The sequence below is a fragment of the Leopardus geoffroyi genome, chromosome X (genome assembly GCF_018350155.1).
Source record: "Leopardus geoffroyi isolate Oge1 chromosome X, O.geoffroyi_Oge1_pat1.0, whole genome shotgun sequence".
In the NCBI taxonomy this organism is placed as follows: Eukaryota; Metazoa; Chordata; class Mammalia; order Carnivora; family Felidae; genus Leopardus; species Leopardus geoffroyi.
In genome coordinates this window covers 90,918,643-90,934,476 of record NC_059343.1, presented here as the reverse complement: position 1 = coordinate 90,934,476, position 15,834 = coordinate 90,918,643, and the positions used below count along the sequence as shown (strand labels likewise).

Below are 15,834 nucleotides of genomic sequence, written 5' to 3'. Positions count from 1 at the left end.
AAGACACAGAAAGAAGGTGGCTACCTACAAATAAAGAGAGATCTCACCAGAATGGACTACACTGGCACATTGATCTCTGACTTCTAGCCTCCAAAACTGTTGGGAAATACATTTCTGCTACATAAGCCACCTAGTCTATGGTATTGCTTTATGACAGTCTGAACCAACTAACATACCTATCCTAAGCATATGAACTCTATCTAGTAACCATTTATGGAGCTCCTACTCTATGCCAGCACCGAAGTATCATTTTATTTGCCTTTAATTCTTAATTGCCTCATGGCAACATAGTATCACTGTGAGTTCATGGAAACTCTATTAGCTTTAACTGTTCTTTTAAATATGTTTGAGATTCTATATTTTAATTTGAATGTAGATGATTCTCAGCCCCTGAAGTATCACCATGCCTCCCCCCTCGGGAAGAAAGGACATTCTCGCACCCTAAGCCAATTCCCAACCTTGAATGACTAACTAACTTAACTCCACATTAGGTAACATTCTACTACCCTTGGTTCCTCAAGGGTAAATAAATAAACATTTATTAAAGGGTACTGGAGGTACCTCCTCAACCTGATAAGGGCACCTGTGAAAATCCCACAACTAAAATCATAATGATGAGAGACTGGCGCTTTCCCCCTAAGACAAGGATGTCCACTCTTGCCACTGCTATTCAACATTGTACTAGAGGTTGTAGCCAGGGCAACTGGGCAAGAAAAAAAAATACAAGGCACCCCGATTGGAAAGAAGTAAAACTATTTCCATTTGTGAATGACATGATCTATAAAAAACAAAACAAAACAAAACTTGAAAAATACACACACACACACACACACACACACACACACACACACATATTAGTAGTGATAAATGAGTTCTGAAAGGTTGCAGGATATAAGATCAATATAGAAAAAACGAACTGTAATGAGAAATCTGAAAATGAAACTGACGATTCCATTTGCAATACCACCACAAAGAATAAAGTACATAGGGATAACTATAACAAAGGAAGTGCAAAACCTACACTCCAAAAACTATAAAACATCACTGCAAAGAATTCGAGAAGACCTAAATACATAGATAAACACATCTCGTGTTCATGGATTGGAGGGCTTCATATTGTTAAGACAGCAATATTCTTCGAACTGATCTACATTCAATGCTACCCCTATCAAAATCTCACCGGACTGCTCTGCAGAAATTGACAAGATGATCCTGAAATTCATATGGAAATGCAGGGCTCCAGAATGGCCAAAACAACCTTGAAAAAGAACAACTCTGGAGGATCCATACTTCCTGGTTTCAAACCTTTGTACAAAGCAACAAGAATCAAGACAGTGTGGTGCTGCCATAAGGAGAGACATATACATCAACAGACTAGAACTGATGGCCCAGAAATAAACCCTTACTTTTATTGTTTCACTGAGTTTTGACAAAGGATCCAAGACATTTCAACAGGAAAGAGTCTTTTCAACAAATGGTGCTGGGACAACTGGCTACTCATATGCAAAAGAATGAATTTGGACCCCTTCTACACATTACATTATAAAAATTAACTTGAAATGGATCACAGACCTGAATGTAAGAGCTAGTGCCATGAAACTCTTCTACGAAAACTGTCATAAAATTTCATGGCAGCGGATTAGCCGTAGTTTCTTAGATATGATACCAAAATCATAAGCGACCAGAGAAAAATTAGAGATTAGACTTCATCAGAGTTCAATGATTTTGTCCTTCAAAGGATACCACAAATAAAATGCAAAGACAATCTACGGAACAAGAGAACATATTTCAAATCACACATCTGATAAAAGTCTAGTACCCAGAATACACAAGAACGGTCACAACTGAACAATAAAAACAAACCACCCCCCAAAAATGGGAATTTGCAAAGGCATTTCCCCAGAGAAGATATACAAATGGCCAAAAAGTACCTGAAAAGGTGTTCAACATCATTCAGCATCAGGGAAATGCAAATCAAACCCACAGTGAGACATCACTTCACACTCACTAGGATGGGGATAATAAAAAAATGTCCAACAGTAAAAAGTGCTGATCAGAGTCCAGAGAAACTGGAACCCTTGTACACTACTGATAGGAATATAAAACTGTACAGCCACTTTGGAGAACAATCTGGCAGTTCCTCAAAAGGTTAAAAATAGAGTTACCATATGATCCAGCAAATCCACTTCTAGGTATCTACCCCAAAGCTGACACTCAAACAGATACTTTTATAAGAGTGTCATTTTTCATAGTGGCATTATTCATAATGGTCCAACGGTGGAAACAACCCAAATGTCCATCAAAGAATAAATGGATAAACAAAATGTGGCATATTACACAAAGGAATATTATCCACCCGTAAAAAAGGATGAAGACTTACTACATGCCGCAACACGGATGAATTTGAAACTCTATGTAGAGTGAAAGAAGTCATTCAGAAAAGGCCACATGTTATAAGATTCTATTTAGATGTAAGGTCCAGAATAGGCAAATCCATAAAGAAGGTCGATTACCGGTGGCAAGGGCCTGGTGATGGGAAAATAGAGAGACGCTGGGGGCCCACGGCAGGCTGCCCCAAGATATGCCATGGTGCCATAATGATTATTTTAAATTAAAGTTACTTAAGAAGCAGCCAGTGCAAGATAACTCTGACTCCCTGTCTCTGGTCTCTAGAATGCAGGGAATGCATTTTCCATGTGAAAGGTACTTCCTCTGCACCAGAAAGTAGGGAGACATCTTTATTGTCAAAGGCAGTGAATTCAAGGCCAAAGAAGCCTATATAAACAATGCTTATTTACTTTCACTAATTTACCACGCAGGCCCAAATTCTGTTTAGAATTCCTTATAAACTGAAGCTCTCAAACATAAGTCTTGCCTTGTGAGCAAGGGAGAGAGAGAACAAGGCTCATTTGTGTAGTGCTTGTAACTCTTCAAAGTTCTTTGCTATCTCTTTGTTACCTTTTGCTATCCACTATCTGTTCTTCCTAAGTCTCTGTGAGGTGGAGAGAACAGATATTCCTAATCCCATCTGCCAAAGGAGGAAGCTGGTGGTCGATCAAGTGACATTACCTGTTTCGAGCAGGCTGCACAGCTTCTCTGGCCGCACAGTGGAATTAACTGGGGTGCTTTCTGAAAATGGTTATGTTTCGAAATCAGCCCTGGTGATTCTAGTTGTGCAGCCAGGGTTAAGAGCAACTGGTCCACAGACTGGAGAGAGTGAAATCGCCCCCTAGATAAGGCTCCATATTGCATAAAGAAATATTGCGTGGGGTTAGTGGCTTAAGGCTGAATGAGAAGCACTGGGTACAATCGCTGGAGGCAGGCCCTTCTAATCTCATTCTAGGAAAACAAAACAAAGGCAAAGGACTGGCAAACTCTAGAGGCTACTCCCTGGTACTCACTCACTGCTGCCATTCACTCCATGGGCTGAAGGGCTCAGGCCTCACTGGCAAACCAAAGAGTCTGGACATTTTATTCAAATGGGAAGAGAAACCAAGAGTGAGCCTAATTCACCTGGCAGAATGCAGGAGAGAGAGCTGGCCAATAGCTAATCAAACAGGCTGTCTTGGAAACAAATGCAAAAAACAAAGGTACTGTTAGTGCAGAAAAGGAAGCCTGCCAGGGAATTTTAATCTTGCTCAGCATGGCTAATACAAAAACAAAGCCCCCCCTTTACTTCACCATCACCCAACAGCTTAAGGAGATGGAGCCAAGTTCTGAAGACAAACATCGAAAAAAAGCACATGCCAGTAGGAACACCCCTCCATGTCTAAGGTAGTATCAGGAACGGTGGTAACAATAGCAGCATCTAACACAGACAATGTGCCAGGGACTAGGCCAAGTGCTTACCACCCATGATCTCCATTCACCTGGGCACCATTTCATAGCTCAGAAAATGAGTTCACAGAAGTTAGTTACCTTTTGCAAGGTCACACAGCTAAAGACAGAGGAGCCAGCCACAAAACCACAGACAGGCACTTTTGACCCCCACACCAGACTAACTCTTACCATCTTTGCAGAGACAAAAGACTTCAAGAATATGCAGCAAACAATGTTAACAGTTGTTACTACTGAAATGATGTGTTTTATTCTGGTCTTTTTCTATATTCTCTATTTTCTTCCATTATGAACGGATACTACTTATATAAATAAAACATTCATACATTTGTAAAGACGAAGGCACAAACGCCTCATGCTTTTTGTTGCAGTTTCTTTTAAAATGTAGTGAAAAATAACCACCTTTGCACTGGTAGTGATTTTTCTTTTTCATTTCTACTTTGCTGTATTTCACAAATTTTTGACAGTGCGTATGTCTTTTGTTGTGATCAGGAAGATATCATTATTTCAAGTGGTTTAAAAAAAAAATAGTTCACCTGCAAAAAATATCATCTATCATCCCTCTGTCTTCACTCCCAAGATCTCAGGACATGTGTGAGAGGGATCCCTGGGATTTGCTTGGACGAGACAGAGGTTTAGGTTTGTGGACTAGTTCATTTATTCTATCTGTGGCTACTTACCATATGCTAGGTGCATGGTCCTATGGGGGACAGACATCACAAGAGTCACTATCCTTGCCCACAGAGACTAGTTATGATATAGTGCTGGGAACCTAGAAAACTGGCTGAATATACAGTCCAACCAAACTATGGTGTGCTAAGCAGCCATTACAAAAGAATGAGTTACATCGTTAAAGGAAATTCACTGGACCAATGTTTAGTGTAATGCCAATTGTGTAGGAAATCAAAACCCACACAAACCAACAACCCTAGAAATAGGGAAATCTTGCTCTGCATTTATGAGCAGAAGAAAACTGTGGAAAGATACACAAGCCTTTAACACAACTTACCCCTGGGGGGGTGGGCGGAATAGGATTGAAAGCTGGTGGGTAAAATGATTAGCTTTCTCTTTATATTCCTGATTGGTTTTTCAACAGAGCATATCTGCTTTTTATTAAAAAAAATAAAATAAAATAATAATCCCAGGGCGCCTGGGTGGCTCACTTGAGCATCCATCTTTGGCTTAGGTCATGATGGCGTGATTCTTGAGTTCGAGCCCCACATGGGGATCACTGCTGTCAGAGCAGAGCCTGCTTCAGATCCTGTGTCCCTCTCTCTCTGCCCCTCCCCCATTACACATGCTCGCTCGCTCTCTCTCTCTCTCTCTCAAAAATAATAAACAAACATTTTTTTTTAAATCCTAAAGGTATAATCCATCCCTCAAATCTCTAGTGGGTACTGTATAAAATTTACCACAAAGAGTTGATTTGGCTTAATACTTGAAAATCAGTCTACATAATTAGGAAAGAAAGAAGAGGACACCCATAAGCTTTGTATCAGAAAGACCAAAGTTCTCAGGCCAGCTCAGTCTATGCATCCCTATACAAGTTACTTAAACTTTGTATGGCTCAATCTACAAAATGTTTATTATAATACCACCTCGCAGGACTTTTGTGAGGACCCAAGACTAATAATTAACAGCTAACACTGACTGAGGGTGTCCTGTTTGCCAGGTGCTGTGCTACACGCTTCCCACATGTTAACTACTTAATCTTCAGGATAAATTTAGGAGGTTAGCACGATTGTCACCTCCATTTTATAGATGAGGAGAACTGTGGTCCACAGAAGTTAAGTAACTTGGCCAGCTTCCTTCCCTCTCTCTCTCTCTCTCTCTGTCACACACACACACACACACACACACACACACACACACACACGGGAGTAGCACAGCCAGGATATGAGCCCACATCCATAGCTTTGCTCCCTACATCCATATTCTTAATACGTTAGGGTGAGATACCTGTGAAAGAGCTTTTCTGGTTGCAAAGTCCCATCTGCCTGTAAGGAATTCTTAGTAGAGGTGGAAAAGAGAAGAAATACACCAGAATCTAAACACGGTAAGGGTGAAAAGATGGAACAGAAGCAGCATCACGGATATCTTCTAGTGGTATGCAATGTCCACATATACAACCAGAATTCATGATTCTTCATCCTGTGCTTCAGAATCTCAATGACAAGTGTGCAGTTTCCTACCTCCATGTTCAGCCATGGCACTCCCTTAGTTGAACTGCTTTGCTCTTCTGTGATTGCATGCATATTCCATTCATCTCCCAAGGCTCACTTTGGGCTTTATTTCTCTGAGAAGCCTTTTTGGACCACTTAACCCACTGATCTCTCCAAGAGGCAGTGCATTCAGCTGTAGCATATTAGGAACTGCATAACTCTGGGCAAGCCATTTAAACCTCTCTGAACCCCAATTTCTTCACAGGTAAAATGGGGTTCTTGTGTGTGTTAAATAGTAACATATGTAAATTACCTGACATACAGCAGGTGCCTGATCAATGCTAATATTAATCCCCTTCCCATCTTAGAACTCACAGCAATTGCAATTTAGCAATTCAGCCTGGACTGCCTTGTGATACGTATTTTTCATGATTTCAGTCTTAGTACTGCCATAATTTATGCCTCATCTTTCTAATTAAACTGCCAAGTTCCTTGAGAGCCAGGAACACACCCTTGGCTCTTTCCGCATTCCCTGCAGCATCTTGCACAATACATAATACCAAAAATTGCTCAATGAAAATCTGGACTGTGTGATTGGGCTAGATTCATGGAGGATGGAAGGCTCTCAAAGATTAATCTTGGGGTGCCTGGGTGACTCAGTCGGTTAAGCATCTGACCCTTGACTTCGGCTCAGGTCACTATCTCACAGTTTGTGAGTTTCAGCCCCGCATTGGGCTCCGTGCAGTTAGTGTGGAACCTGCTTGGGATTCTCTCTCTCTCTCCCTCTCTCTCTGCCCCTCCCCTGCTCGCTCTCGCTCTCTCTCTCTCTCTCTCAAAAAATAAATTAATAAACTTAAAAAAAAGATGAATCTTAAAATAAAGGCAGCTATTAGACATATTCTAGAATAGTCCCTAGAATTTGGTTTCATCTCATCAGAAACACACTGGCCTTTGTAGAAGGCTGAGGCAAAATTTTGACCAAATCAATTCTTCAAAACGCAAAGGTCTCTTCTAAAACCAAGCTTTTTATCTTTTAAGTGCTCTCAGGAAAGCAAAGGGACATTCTGTCCCTAGTTCAGGTCCAAGATCCAAACTATAACTTTCTTAAACGGCTCAATTTGCCAGGCACCGAAGTAACTTTTCTAGGTCAATTAGCACATTTCAACATGCCAGTTAGCAAAGAGTAAGATTCTCAACCCCATTTGCCCGGGGGGAAAGCGAAGTTTCCCAAGCAGCACACACGGGGACAAGGTGTACCAGCGACAAGCCTGCGTCTCGAGAACATGAAGATAATGATTGTGGATGCCAGGGAGCCGCCCCAGTAATGAAAAAATCATTACTAGCCTCTTCCACTCAGTCTCGGAGTGAGGGACATTTGAGAGAACCATCTCTCACAAAACAGGAAGCAGACAAAAGGCAGGGGGATGGGAAAGGAGGGGGAAAAAAGAGCAAGAAGAGAGGTCAGCAAGGATACAATAATAATGGACAATTTTGATAATGAGATAATTCTACTTGAGGCTTTGGGCCTTGAAGAAGAAAGGAACTTGATGAAAAGAATCATTACCATCCTTATTATTATTCCAGTAGAAGACAGATGGCTGTAAAAAAAAACAAAACAAAAAAAACAAACGGGCCAGGCCAGAGTCTTCAGTCTGGGAAGGGGGCAGATATGGTGTCTTATGTTTGTTTTTCGCTTCCACTCTCCCTTGCTCAGAACACTCTACATTCAGATGCCCTCTCCTGGGCATCTGAGGACAAAAGGCACAGGACTAGAGGTGTAGCTCACGCTCAGTGCCTCATTGTGATGACTAGATCAACAACAATGCAAGGTAAGAGATGGAAATGAGAACCTAGTATGTAACCAGGTTCCATTAGTACCCTACTGAGCTCCTACCTCCCGGCTTTCACTTTCCAGAAGGTGTTTTAGCTTGGAATGGGTATGTTTTGCTAAGTCACAGGCACAGATAAGGAATCCACCATCACCACCAGCCCAAAAGCCACTAGCTATCACAAGGAGTTCATTAACTAGGCAACACATCTATTCTTTGAGCCATGGAGTATAGCCAGCTTGGGTGGGAAGTGATCTCAACCTGGGATCCACGGATGGGCTAGAGGTTGGCGGGAGACAGGAGAGGAGAGTCTCCTGAAATTATCTGCCCAATTGTGTTTGTGCATTTATCTAGGAAGAGGGTCTACAGTCTTCTTCAGCTTCTCGGAGAAACCTATGGCCCAACTCTTTCAGATGGACAGAACTAAGAAGCATCTCCAGCATCTGGGCTCATCAGCTTTCAAACATGCCCTGAGCTCCCATCATAGAATAGGAAAACAGCTCTGAAGTCTGAGTCAGGAAACCTGGATTTTAGGGGCCACCCACCTTAGCTTCCTGGGCAAGGCATTTATCCTTCTAAGGACCGCTTCTAGAAGATAAGACGAGACCAGACAAGCTTTCAGCTCCCTGCTAACCTAATAATCAATAGTTCTATGATGAATTTTTCCTCCTTCCCTTCAAGAAGGGAAATAGCACTTAAGACACTTAACCTGAAGCCAGAAAAAGACCATCTCCAGAATCCTGGCAGTAAAGAGCTCTTCCTTATAATATGAGCCACTGGAATATATGGTCCTTCCTCTAAGGTGTCAGCTTCTAAGCTGGAGAACCAGGAGAAATTGGGACCCAGGCATTCTCTAGCTAGTCTGCATATACTGGTGCCAGGAAGTCACAGGACAGAGTACAGCAAATGAAAATTCACTGATGACCAGTCAGCTTTAGCTGACTGTGGCAACTTCCTGGAACTCCCTTGTTCTCTCTCTTTATATATATGAACATATATAAGACTCTGTTACTGGCACACACACTCACTCATTTTCTTTTCCTTGCCTTTAGATTACTGCTTATGAACAACAACAACAACAAAGATTAAAATGGTAAAGGGTCAAGAACAAAGAGCAAAAGAGGGGTGCCTGGCTGGCTCAGTACAGCATGTTAGTCTTGGTCTTGGGGTCGTGAGTTCAAACCCCACATTGGGCCTGAAGCCTACTAAAAAAAATAAAGAAGGAGAAGGAGATATCCTTTTGGGATGCTTGGGTGGCAAGGAGGAGGAGGAGGAGAAGGAGAAGGAGGAGAAGAAGAAGAAATCCTTTTGGGGTGCCTCAGTCAGTTAAGTGTCTGACTCGATCTTAGCTCAGGTCATGATCTCACAGCTTTGTGGGTCCGAGCCCTGCTTAGGACTCCACACTGGCAGCATGGAGCCTGCTTGGAATTCTCTTTCCCTCTCTCTCTACCCCTCCCCCATTTGCGCTGTCTCTGTCTCTCTCTAAATAAATAAATAAATAAACTTTGAAGATTATATAAAAAAGAAGAAAGACGGAAACAGAAGTCAAAAGCTGGGTTCTTACCTAACCGGATTATCAGGCTTAAAGAGTTGCCAATCTTCCTGCGTCTTATTTTAACTCAATCTGTATTCAACTAAGGGATCACAAAGCAAAAAGTCCTGAAGGCCAGAAGTAGCCCAGGAGGGGTCCCAACTATCTAAGAAAACCAAGGCAAAGCCAGTTGCAAAAACACAAGCAAATGAAGCCACGACCGTGAGCTCTTCTCAGCTTCATTTTAGAAAAAGAGCAGCACCAAGATTATTTACCAGAGTGATTAGAATCGCTCATTAAGAGAGAGCTCATCAAAGAAGCTTCAATGTTAAGGAAAGTTACCTGAACATTGTTGATGAGCTGGTTGGCTATAGCCCGATATGTATTTGTAAAGAATTAGGTGCTATAACAACTGTAATAGCAAATCTGCCACGAGAAAGGGGAAGAAGGGGAGAGAGAGAAAGAGAAAGAAGGAAGGATGGAAAGGAGGAAAAGAGGGGATGAAAGAGAAATAGTGTTTTCTGTACAGAGTAGTAAAGCTGTTATGGACTGAATTGTGTCCCCACCAAAATTCATATGTTCAAGGCCTAATCTCAGAACGTCACTACATTTGGAAATGCCTCCAATAAAGTGGTGATTAAGTTAAAAGGAGGCCATTAGGTGGGCCCTAATCCAATCTGACAGATGTCCCTACAGGAAGAGGAGATTTGGACACACAGAGAGGCACCACGGATGTGCGTGCACAGAGAAAAGACCATGTAAAAAGACATCAAGATGGCGGCCATCTGCAAGCCAAGGAGAGAGGCTTCAGAGAAAACCAATGCCGCTGGCATCTTGATCTGGGGGATAATGAACAGTGCCTTGCCTCAGAAGTTTATTGTGAGGATCAAATATGTTAGCCCATGCAGAGCACTTGGAACAGTACTGGGCGCACAGTAAGCGCTCCAGAAGCGTCAGCTGACCTGGTGAAGAAATGCAGCTGTGGTATAACAATACCGGCTGAATGAAAACTTCACCACCGCCTTTCTGACTCCAGGTACCTGAATGGGCTTTTGGGGGCCTTTATTCTCAAGCTCTCACAATGGGAATCATCACGTCTGTTTATGCTTAGTGGTCCTGCAAGATGACTATTTGGCTTTCCTTGTGGGAAAGGTCCCACTAGGAAGAGAGATGAAGGCAACCTGTGTAGAGGAACCATATGCACCTCAACGGATGGCAGAGACTGGCCCGAGCGGTGGGCTAGAAGCACTCGAACTCAGGATCACTGACTGTGTGAGCCTGGGGTGGAGGTGGTATTTTCTGGTGCGCTGCCCCTTCCTGGAATCTGCCAGAACTGCTGAAAAGGAAGAAGGAAAGCAGCTTTTCATCTGCCTGACCTCTCAATCTGAGAAAACAGTGACAGGGTGAGCGGACAAATGGGATAAGAGAGCACTGGAGCCACTTCTCTGCCTCCACAGCGCGGCTCCACATCCCTGGGCGCACAATTTGTTTGTTTTGTACCGTTCTTGGGCACCGTTCTTCAGAGCCCCTACAGCTCTGAGACCAAGGCAGGTGTTCTGGTGTAGGACTCAGGTGAAGTCGGGCAAGTCGTACATTGTGGGGAATGCGGAAGGGAGAGCAAAGGTACCTAGAGCAGCCCGGGCCTGCTGAACCCAGCTCACAGGGGAACACTGAGCTGTGTGTGCCCGGCCTACCATGACAGACACAATACTGCCTGCCCTTCTCCCACCCTGGCACTTCCCCCTTCGGGAGCTCCTCTGGTCTATCTACGAGATGCTTTGGGCTCTGTGGAAGAAAGCTGGGAGGCCCTGTAAGCCACGCATTAAAATGCAGATTCCAATGTAGTAGGTCTGAGGTAGGGGCCTAAAATTCTGCATTTCTACCCCAATGTTTATAGCAGCACTACACACACACACACACACACACACACACAGGAATATTACTCAGCCACCAAAAAGCATGAAATCTTTCCATCTGCAACAACATGGACAGAATTAGAATGTATTATGCTAAGCGAAATAAGTCAGAGAAAGACAAATACCATATGATTTCACTCATATGTGGAATTTAAGAAATAAAACCGATGAACCGATGAACCGATGAGAAAGGAAGCAAAAATAAGATAAACACAAAGAGGGAGCGCTGCCTGGGTGGCTCAGTTGGTTAAGTATCTGACTTCAGCTCAGGTCATGATATCATGGGTCGTGAGTTCGAGCTCCATGTCGGGCTCTGTGCTGACAGCTCAGAGCCTAGAGCCCGTTTCGGATGCTGTGTCTCCCTCTCTCTCTGCCCCTCCCCCACTCATGCTCTGTATCGCTCTCTCTCTCTCTCTCTCTCTCTCTCAAAAATAAATAAAAACAGGGGCGCATGGGTAGCTCAGTGGGTTAAGCATCCGACTTCAGCTCAGGGCATGATCTGACAGGTTGTGGGTTTGAACCCCATGCTGGGCTCAGTGCTGACAGCTCGGAGTCTGGAGCCTGCTTCAGATCCTGTGTCTCCCTCTCTCTGCCCCTCCCCAGCTTGCATTCTGTGTCTCTCAAAAACAAATAAACATCAAAAAATGTAAATAAATAAATAAATAAATAAATAAATAAATTTTAAAATACGTTAAAAAAAAACCAGGGAGATAAACCATAAGAGACTCCTAAATACAGAGAACAAACTGAGGGTTGCTGGAGGGGTGTTGGGTGGGGGGATGGGCTAAATGGGTGATGGGACCTCAGGACGGCACTTGTTGGGATGAGCACTGGGTGTTATAAAAAAGTGACGAATCGCTAAACCCTATTCCTGAAATCATTATTACACTATACGTTAACTAACTTGGATTTAAATAAAAAATAAAATAAAAATTGAAAAAAATAAAAATAAAATAATAAATTAAATAAAATTCTGCATTTCTAAGAGGGAGCACCCACGTGAGGCTGGTCCTCAGACCACACTTGGATTTCCGCGTTTGGAGTTACTGGGAATTACGATCACCTAGGATGCTGATTCTCCAAGGGTGGTCGGAGGACCCTGGCAATCGACATTCCTTGGGGGCTTATTACAAACGCTTGTTTCCTGGCATCATCCCCGATCCTTGTAATCAGACCTGCCAAAGGTGAGGTCTGGCAAGCCTCATTTTTTAGTCATTTCCTCAGGCTGACTGCTGTGGACATTCAGTTTCAGAGCTACTGCACAAAATCAGTGGTCCTCAACCACAGCTCCACGTTAGGAACACTTTTTAAAAACACTATACCCAGGCTGTGTCACAGATCAAGAACTCAGATGCTCCAAGGCATCGATGGTTTTTGTTTGTTTTTGTTGTTGCTGCTGTTCATTTGTTTGTTTGTTTGCTTGCTTAAGGACCCCTGGGTGAGCCTGGAGCAAAACGTTGAGCCTGGGTTCAAGATCACTGCTTTAGATGAGTGCTTTTTCTTTTAATTTCTATTGATGTACAATATGCACCTAGAAACATACAGCAATCGTAAGGGTATATGTGAGTATTTGTGAGGAGGGTGTGAAAACATCCTTGGAGAGAGTGAAGGTTAGCTGTGCTGATAGGATCTAGAGGCTTCTCCATTCCCAACTCTGCCACTTAGAACTTGTGTGACTCCATGAATGTCAGTTTCTTCCTCTGTAACAAGAGGCCATAATACTAACCCTTATCTACCTCCCGTAACTGTTATGTTGAAAAGACCCTGTAAACTATAAAATGCTATCCAAAGAGGAAGGATTAGCATTGTGAGATTTACACTGCGATCTTCATGCATGATGCAAACTTAAGTAAGTCATGAAAACAGAAAGCAGGAGCAAGGATTTCACAGGTGATTTGTCTTCCTGTGCTTTCTAACATGTGCGGCAAATCCCTCCACAGTCCCACATGAGGGAGTCTGAGGACAGGGCCCTGCCACCGCAGCCTTATAGCTCCTGTTTCTCTCTATGCCCATTTATCAACCCCCCCCCCGCCCCCGCTACAGCGGGATTCTACTTGCTAACCACTGCAGGGGGTGGGGGTGGTGGCCCAGACTGCCCTGCAGGTTTGGGTGAATAACGGGTCTCTTGACACAGCGGACAGGCCTTGAGGCTCCCCATCAGATTATTCTGGGCCAATGTGGCTGAGTCCAAACGAGAGCCCCTTAGAACACCTGGAAACCTCTAATAAAGTGAGTCTCCCAGCCCCCCTTCTCTCCAGCAATGCTCTCCAAGAGCTCCTGTAGGCTTTTTCAGTCTATCCTAAACTCTTAACGCAGGCCTAGAGTTCCATCAAATACTCCCACCCTTACCTACCAAGCTCCGCTGCATCCAAATAGCGCTATGTCAAACCTCAATATTAAATATATAGATATTTTAACACTCACACGGGCACACTGAGCTAAGCATGGGGGCAAGCACTGGATAGTGAAAGAGCGAGCAAAGACTACTCTGTACATTGCTGGTGTGTTTCTAGAAGGGGCAACTTACCAGCCGGGTATTTACCACAGGAAACAGCAGGGCCAGAAGCGCTCCATTCAACATGTGCATCTGGAGCCTGGAGAGAAAAAACAGACAAAAGTCCAGGTCACACTCGGACTCTTTTGCAAAGGCGGGCAAAAATGTGTCAAGTTACGCCCTGCCATGTGGGAGAGCATGTCAACAAGCGACTCTCTGTGTAAAATGGCACTGGTGTTGGCGCACACGCGTAATAAATTGAAAGCAGCACGTCTTGCACGAATGAAATGTTCTGACCACTGCCTCAAACTCCCCCAAATGCCCCCTCAATGCGCTTTAGCTACACCACTTCATTCCACAATGAGCTCTGTGCTCCCTAAGCCTCCAATCGGTCCCAATCAACAGCTACAGCCACCGCAGCTCAGGCAACTGTCAAAAAGAGGGGTTATACTAAGCAACTGCCCTGTTACCGCAGTGGAGGAGACACTCTGTTTCTTGTAATGTGCTTGTTTATTTACACAGCTATGTCCGATCCTTTTCCCCCAAACAGCAGCCCAGGTATAAAAAGGCTGGTTAATGTGGCGAGCCGAACGCAGTGTTCTGTCAACTGTGTTCTGCCACTTTCTTAGACATGTCTTCAGGGCACTTTGGATTCTCAATCTCTGCCCCTCCCCAGCTGACTTTCTATCTCTCTCTCTCTCTCTCTCTCTCTCTCTCTCTCTCAAAAATAAACGTTAAAAATTTTTTTTTAACAAAGTGGGGGCACCTGGGTGGCTCACTTGGGTAACCATCCGACTTTAGCTCAGGTCATGATCTTGTGGTCAGTGAGTTCGAGCCCCGCATCGGGCCCTGTGCTGACAGCTCAGAGCCTGGAGCCTGCTTCGGATTCTGTGTCTCCCTCTCTCTCTGCCCCTTCCCAGCTTGCACTCTGTCTCTCTCTGTCTCTCTCTTTCTCAAAAATAAATAAATATTTTACAATTTTTTTAAAAAAAGAAATGTCTTCCAGGCTGCTGCAAGAGGTGGGGACAGCAGAAGTGGCAGGCTTCCAGGCTTTCTTTGATCGATTTTACAGATTGGATTTTGTGACTTCAAAGCAAAACAAAAAAGAGAAAGGTGGGGGTAGAAGAAGATGAATAAAACCACCAGTCTCCAGCATCAGTAATAATACTGTTTCTGAATACCAGACTTGTTGAAACACAAGCTAGAAACCCTGTATAAGTCAAGAAAAACCAAGTCGGAGGGCACCTGGGTGGCTCAGTCAGTTGAGGGTCCGACTTCGGCTCAGGTCATGATCTCACGGTTTGTGGGTTTGATCCCCGTGTCAGGCTCTGTGCTGACAGTGTGGATGCTGCTTGGTATTCTCTCTCTTGCTCTCTCTCTGCCCCTCCCTTGCTTGTGCTCTGTCTCTCTCTCAAAAATAAACATTTTTAAAAAAAAGAACAACCAAGTCAGGAACAAACTGCCTGTGAGGGCTCTGAAGATGGACTTAAGCAGCTTCCTTCATCACTCAAGGCAAACAGTCCTTCATTTTTTTCTTAAATGTTTATTTATTTTTTTAGAGACAGAGTGCCAGTGGGGGAGGAGCAGAGAGAGAGAGGGAGACACCGAATCCAAAGCAGGCTCCAGGCTCTGAGCTGTCAGCACAGAGCCCGACGTGGGGCTCAAACTCACAGATGGCGAGATCATGACCGAAGCTGAGGTCAGATGCTTAACTGACTGGGCCACCCAGGCGCCCCAGCAAATGGTCCTTTAAAACTGAAGGAGAAGTCAAGAGTGACAGTCCTTCTCCCGCAGTCAACAGGCCTTTTGGACCTCAAGACACTAGCGCGCTCTCTCTCTCTCACATACACGCGCACACACACATGCACACTCACACAGCAGTCCCGCGATACCAGGATTTCTCCCATGCCCTGAATGGGAAAGGACTCCATATTCTGAAGCCCCCCCCCCTCCACACAAGAACTTCAGGCGCTCTCTCGAAGCTCACAGATGTGTGCCTAAGACTAAGAGGCATCACAAGGAGACCCATGAGGATAGCACAGAAGCCCAAAGGTGGTTTTTCATT

The 15,834-nt window shown here is 44.0% G+C and overlaps 1 protein-coding gene across 5 annotated transcripts in view; it reads right to left on the bottom strand.

The window, feature by feature from the left end:
* Positions 1–15,834, bottom strand: part of TMEM164 (transmembrane protein 164) — a 169,551-nt gene that overhangs the window by 57,476 nt on the left and 96,241 nt on the right. For all 5 annotated transcript variants that reach the window (XM_045472529.1, XM_045472528.1, XM_045472527.1 and 2 more), the window contains exon 4: positions 13,803–13,869. In XM_045472529.1, the coding sequence (XP_045328485.1) occupies positions 13,803–13,869 (67 nt within the window). The remainder of the gene's footprint in view (positions 1–13,802; positions 13,870–15,834) is intronic.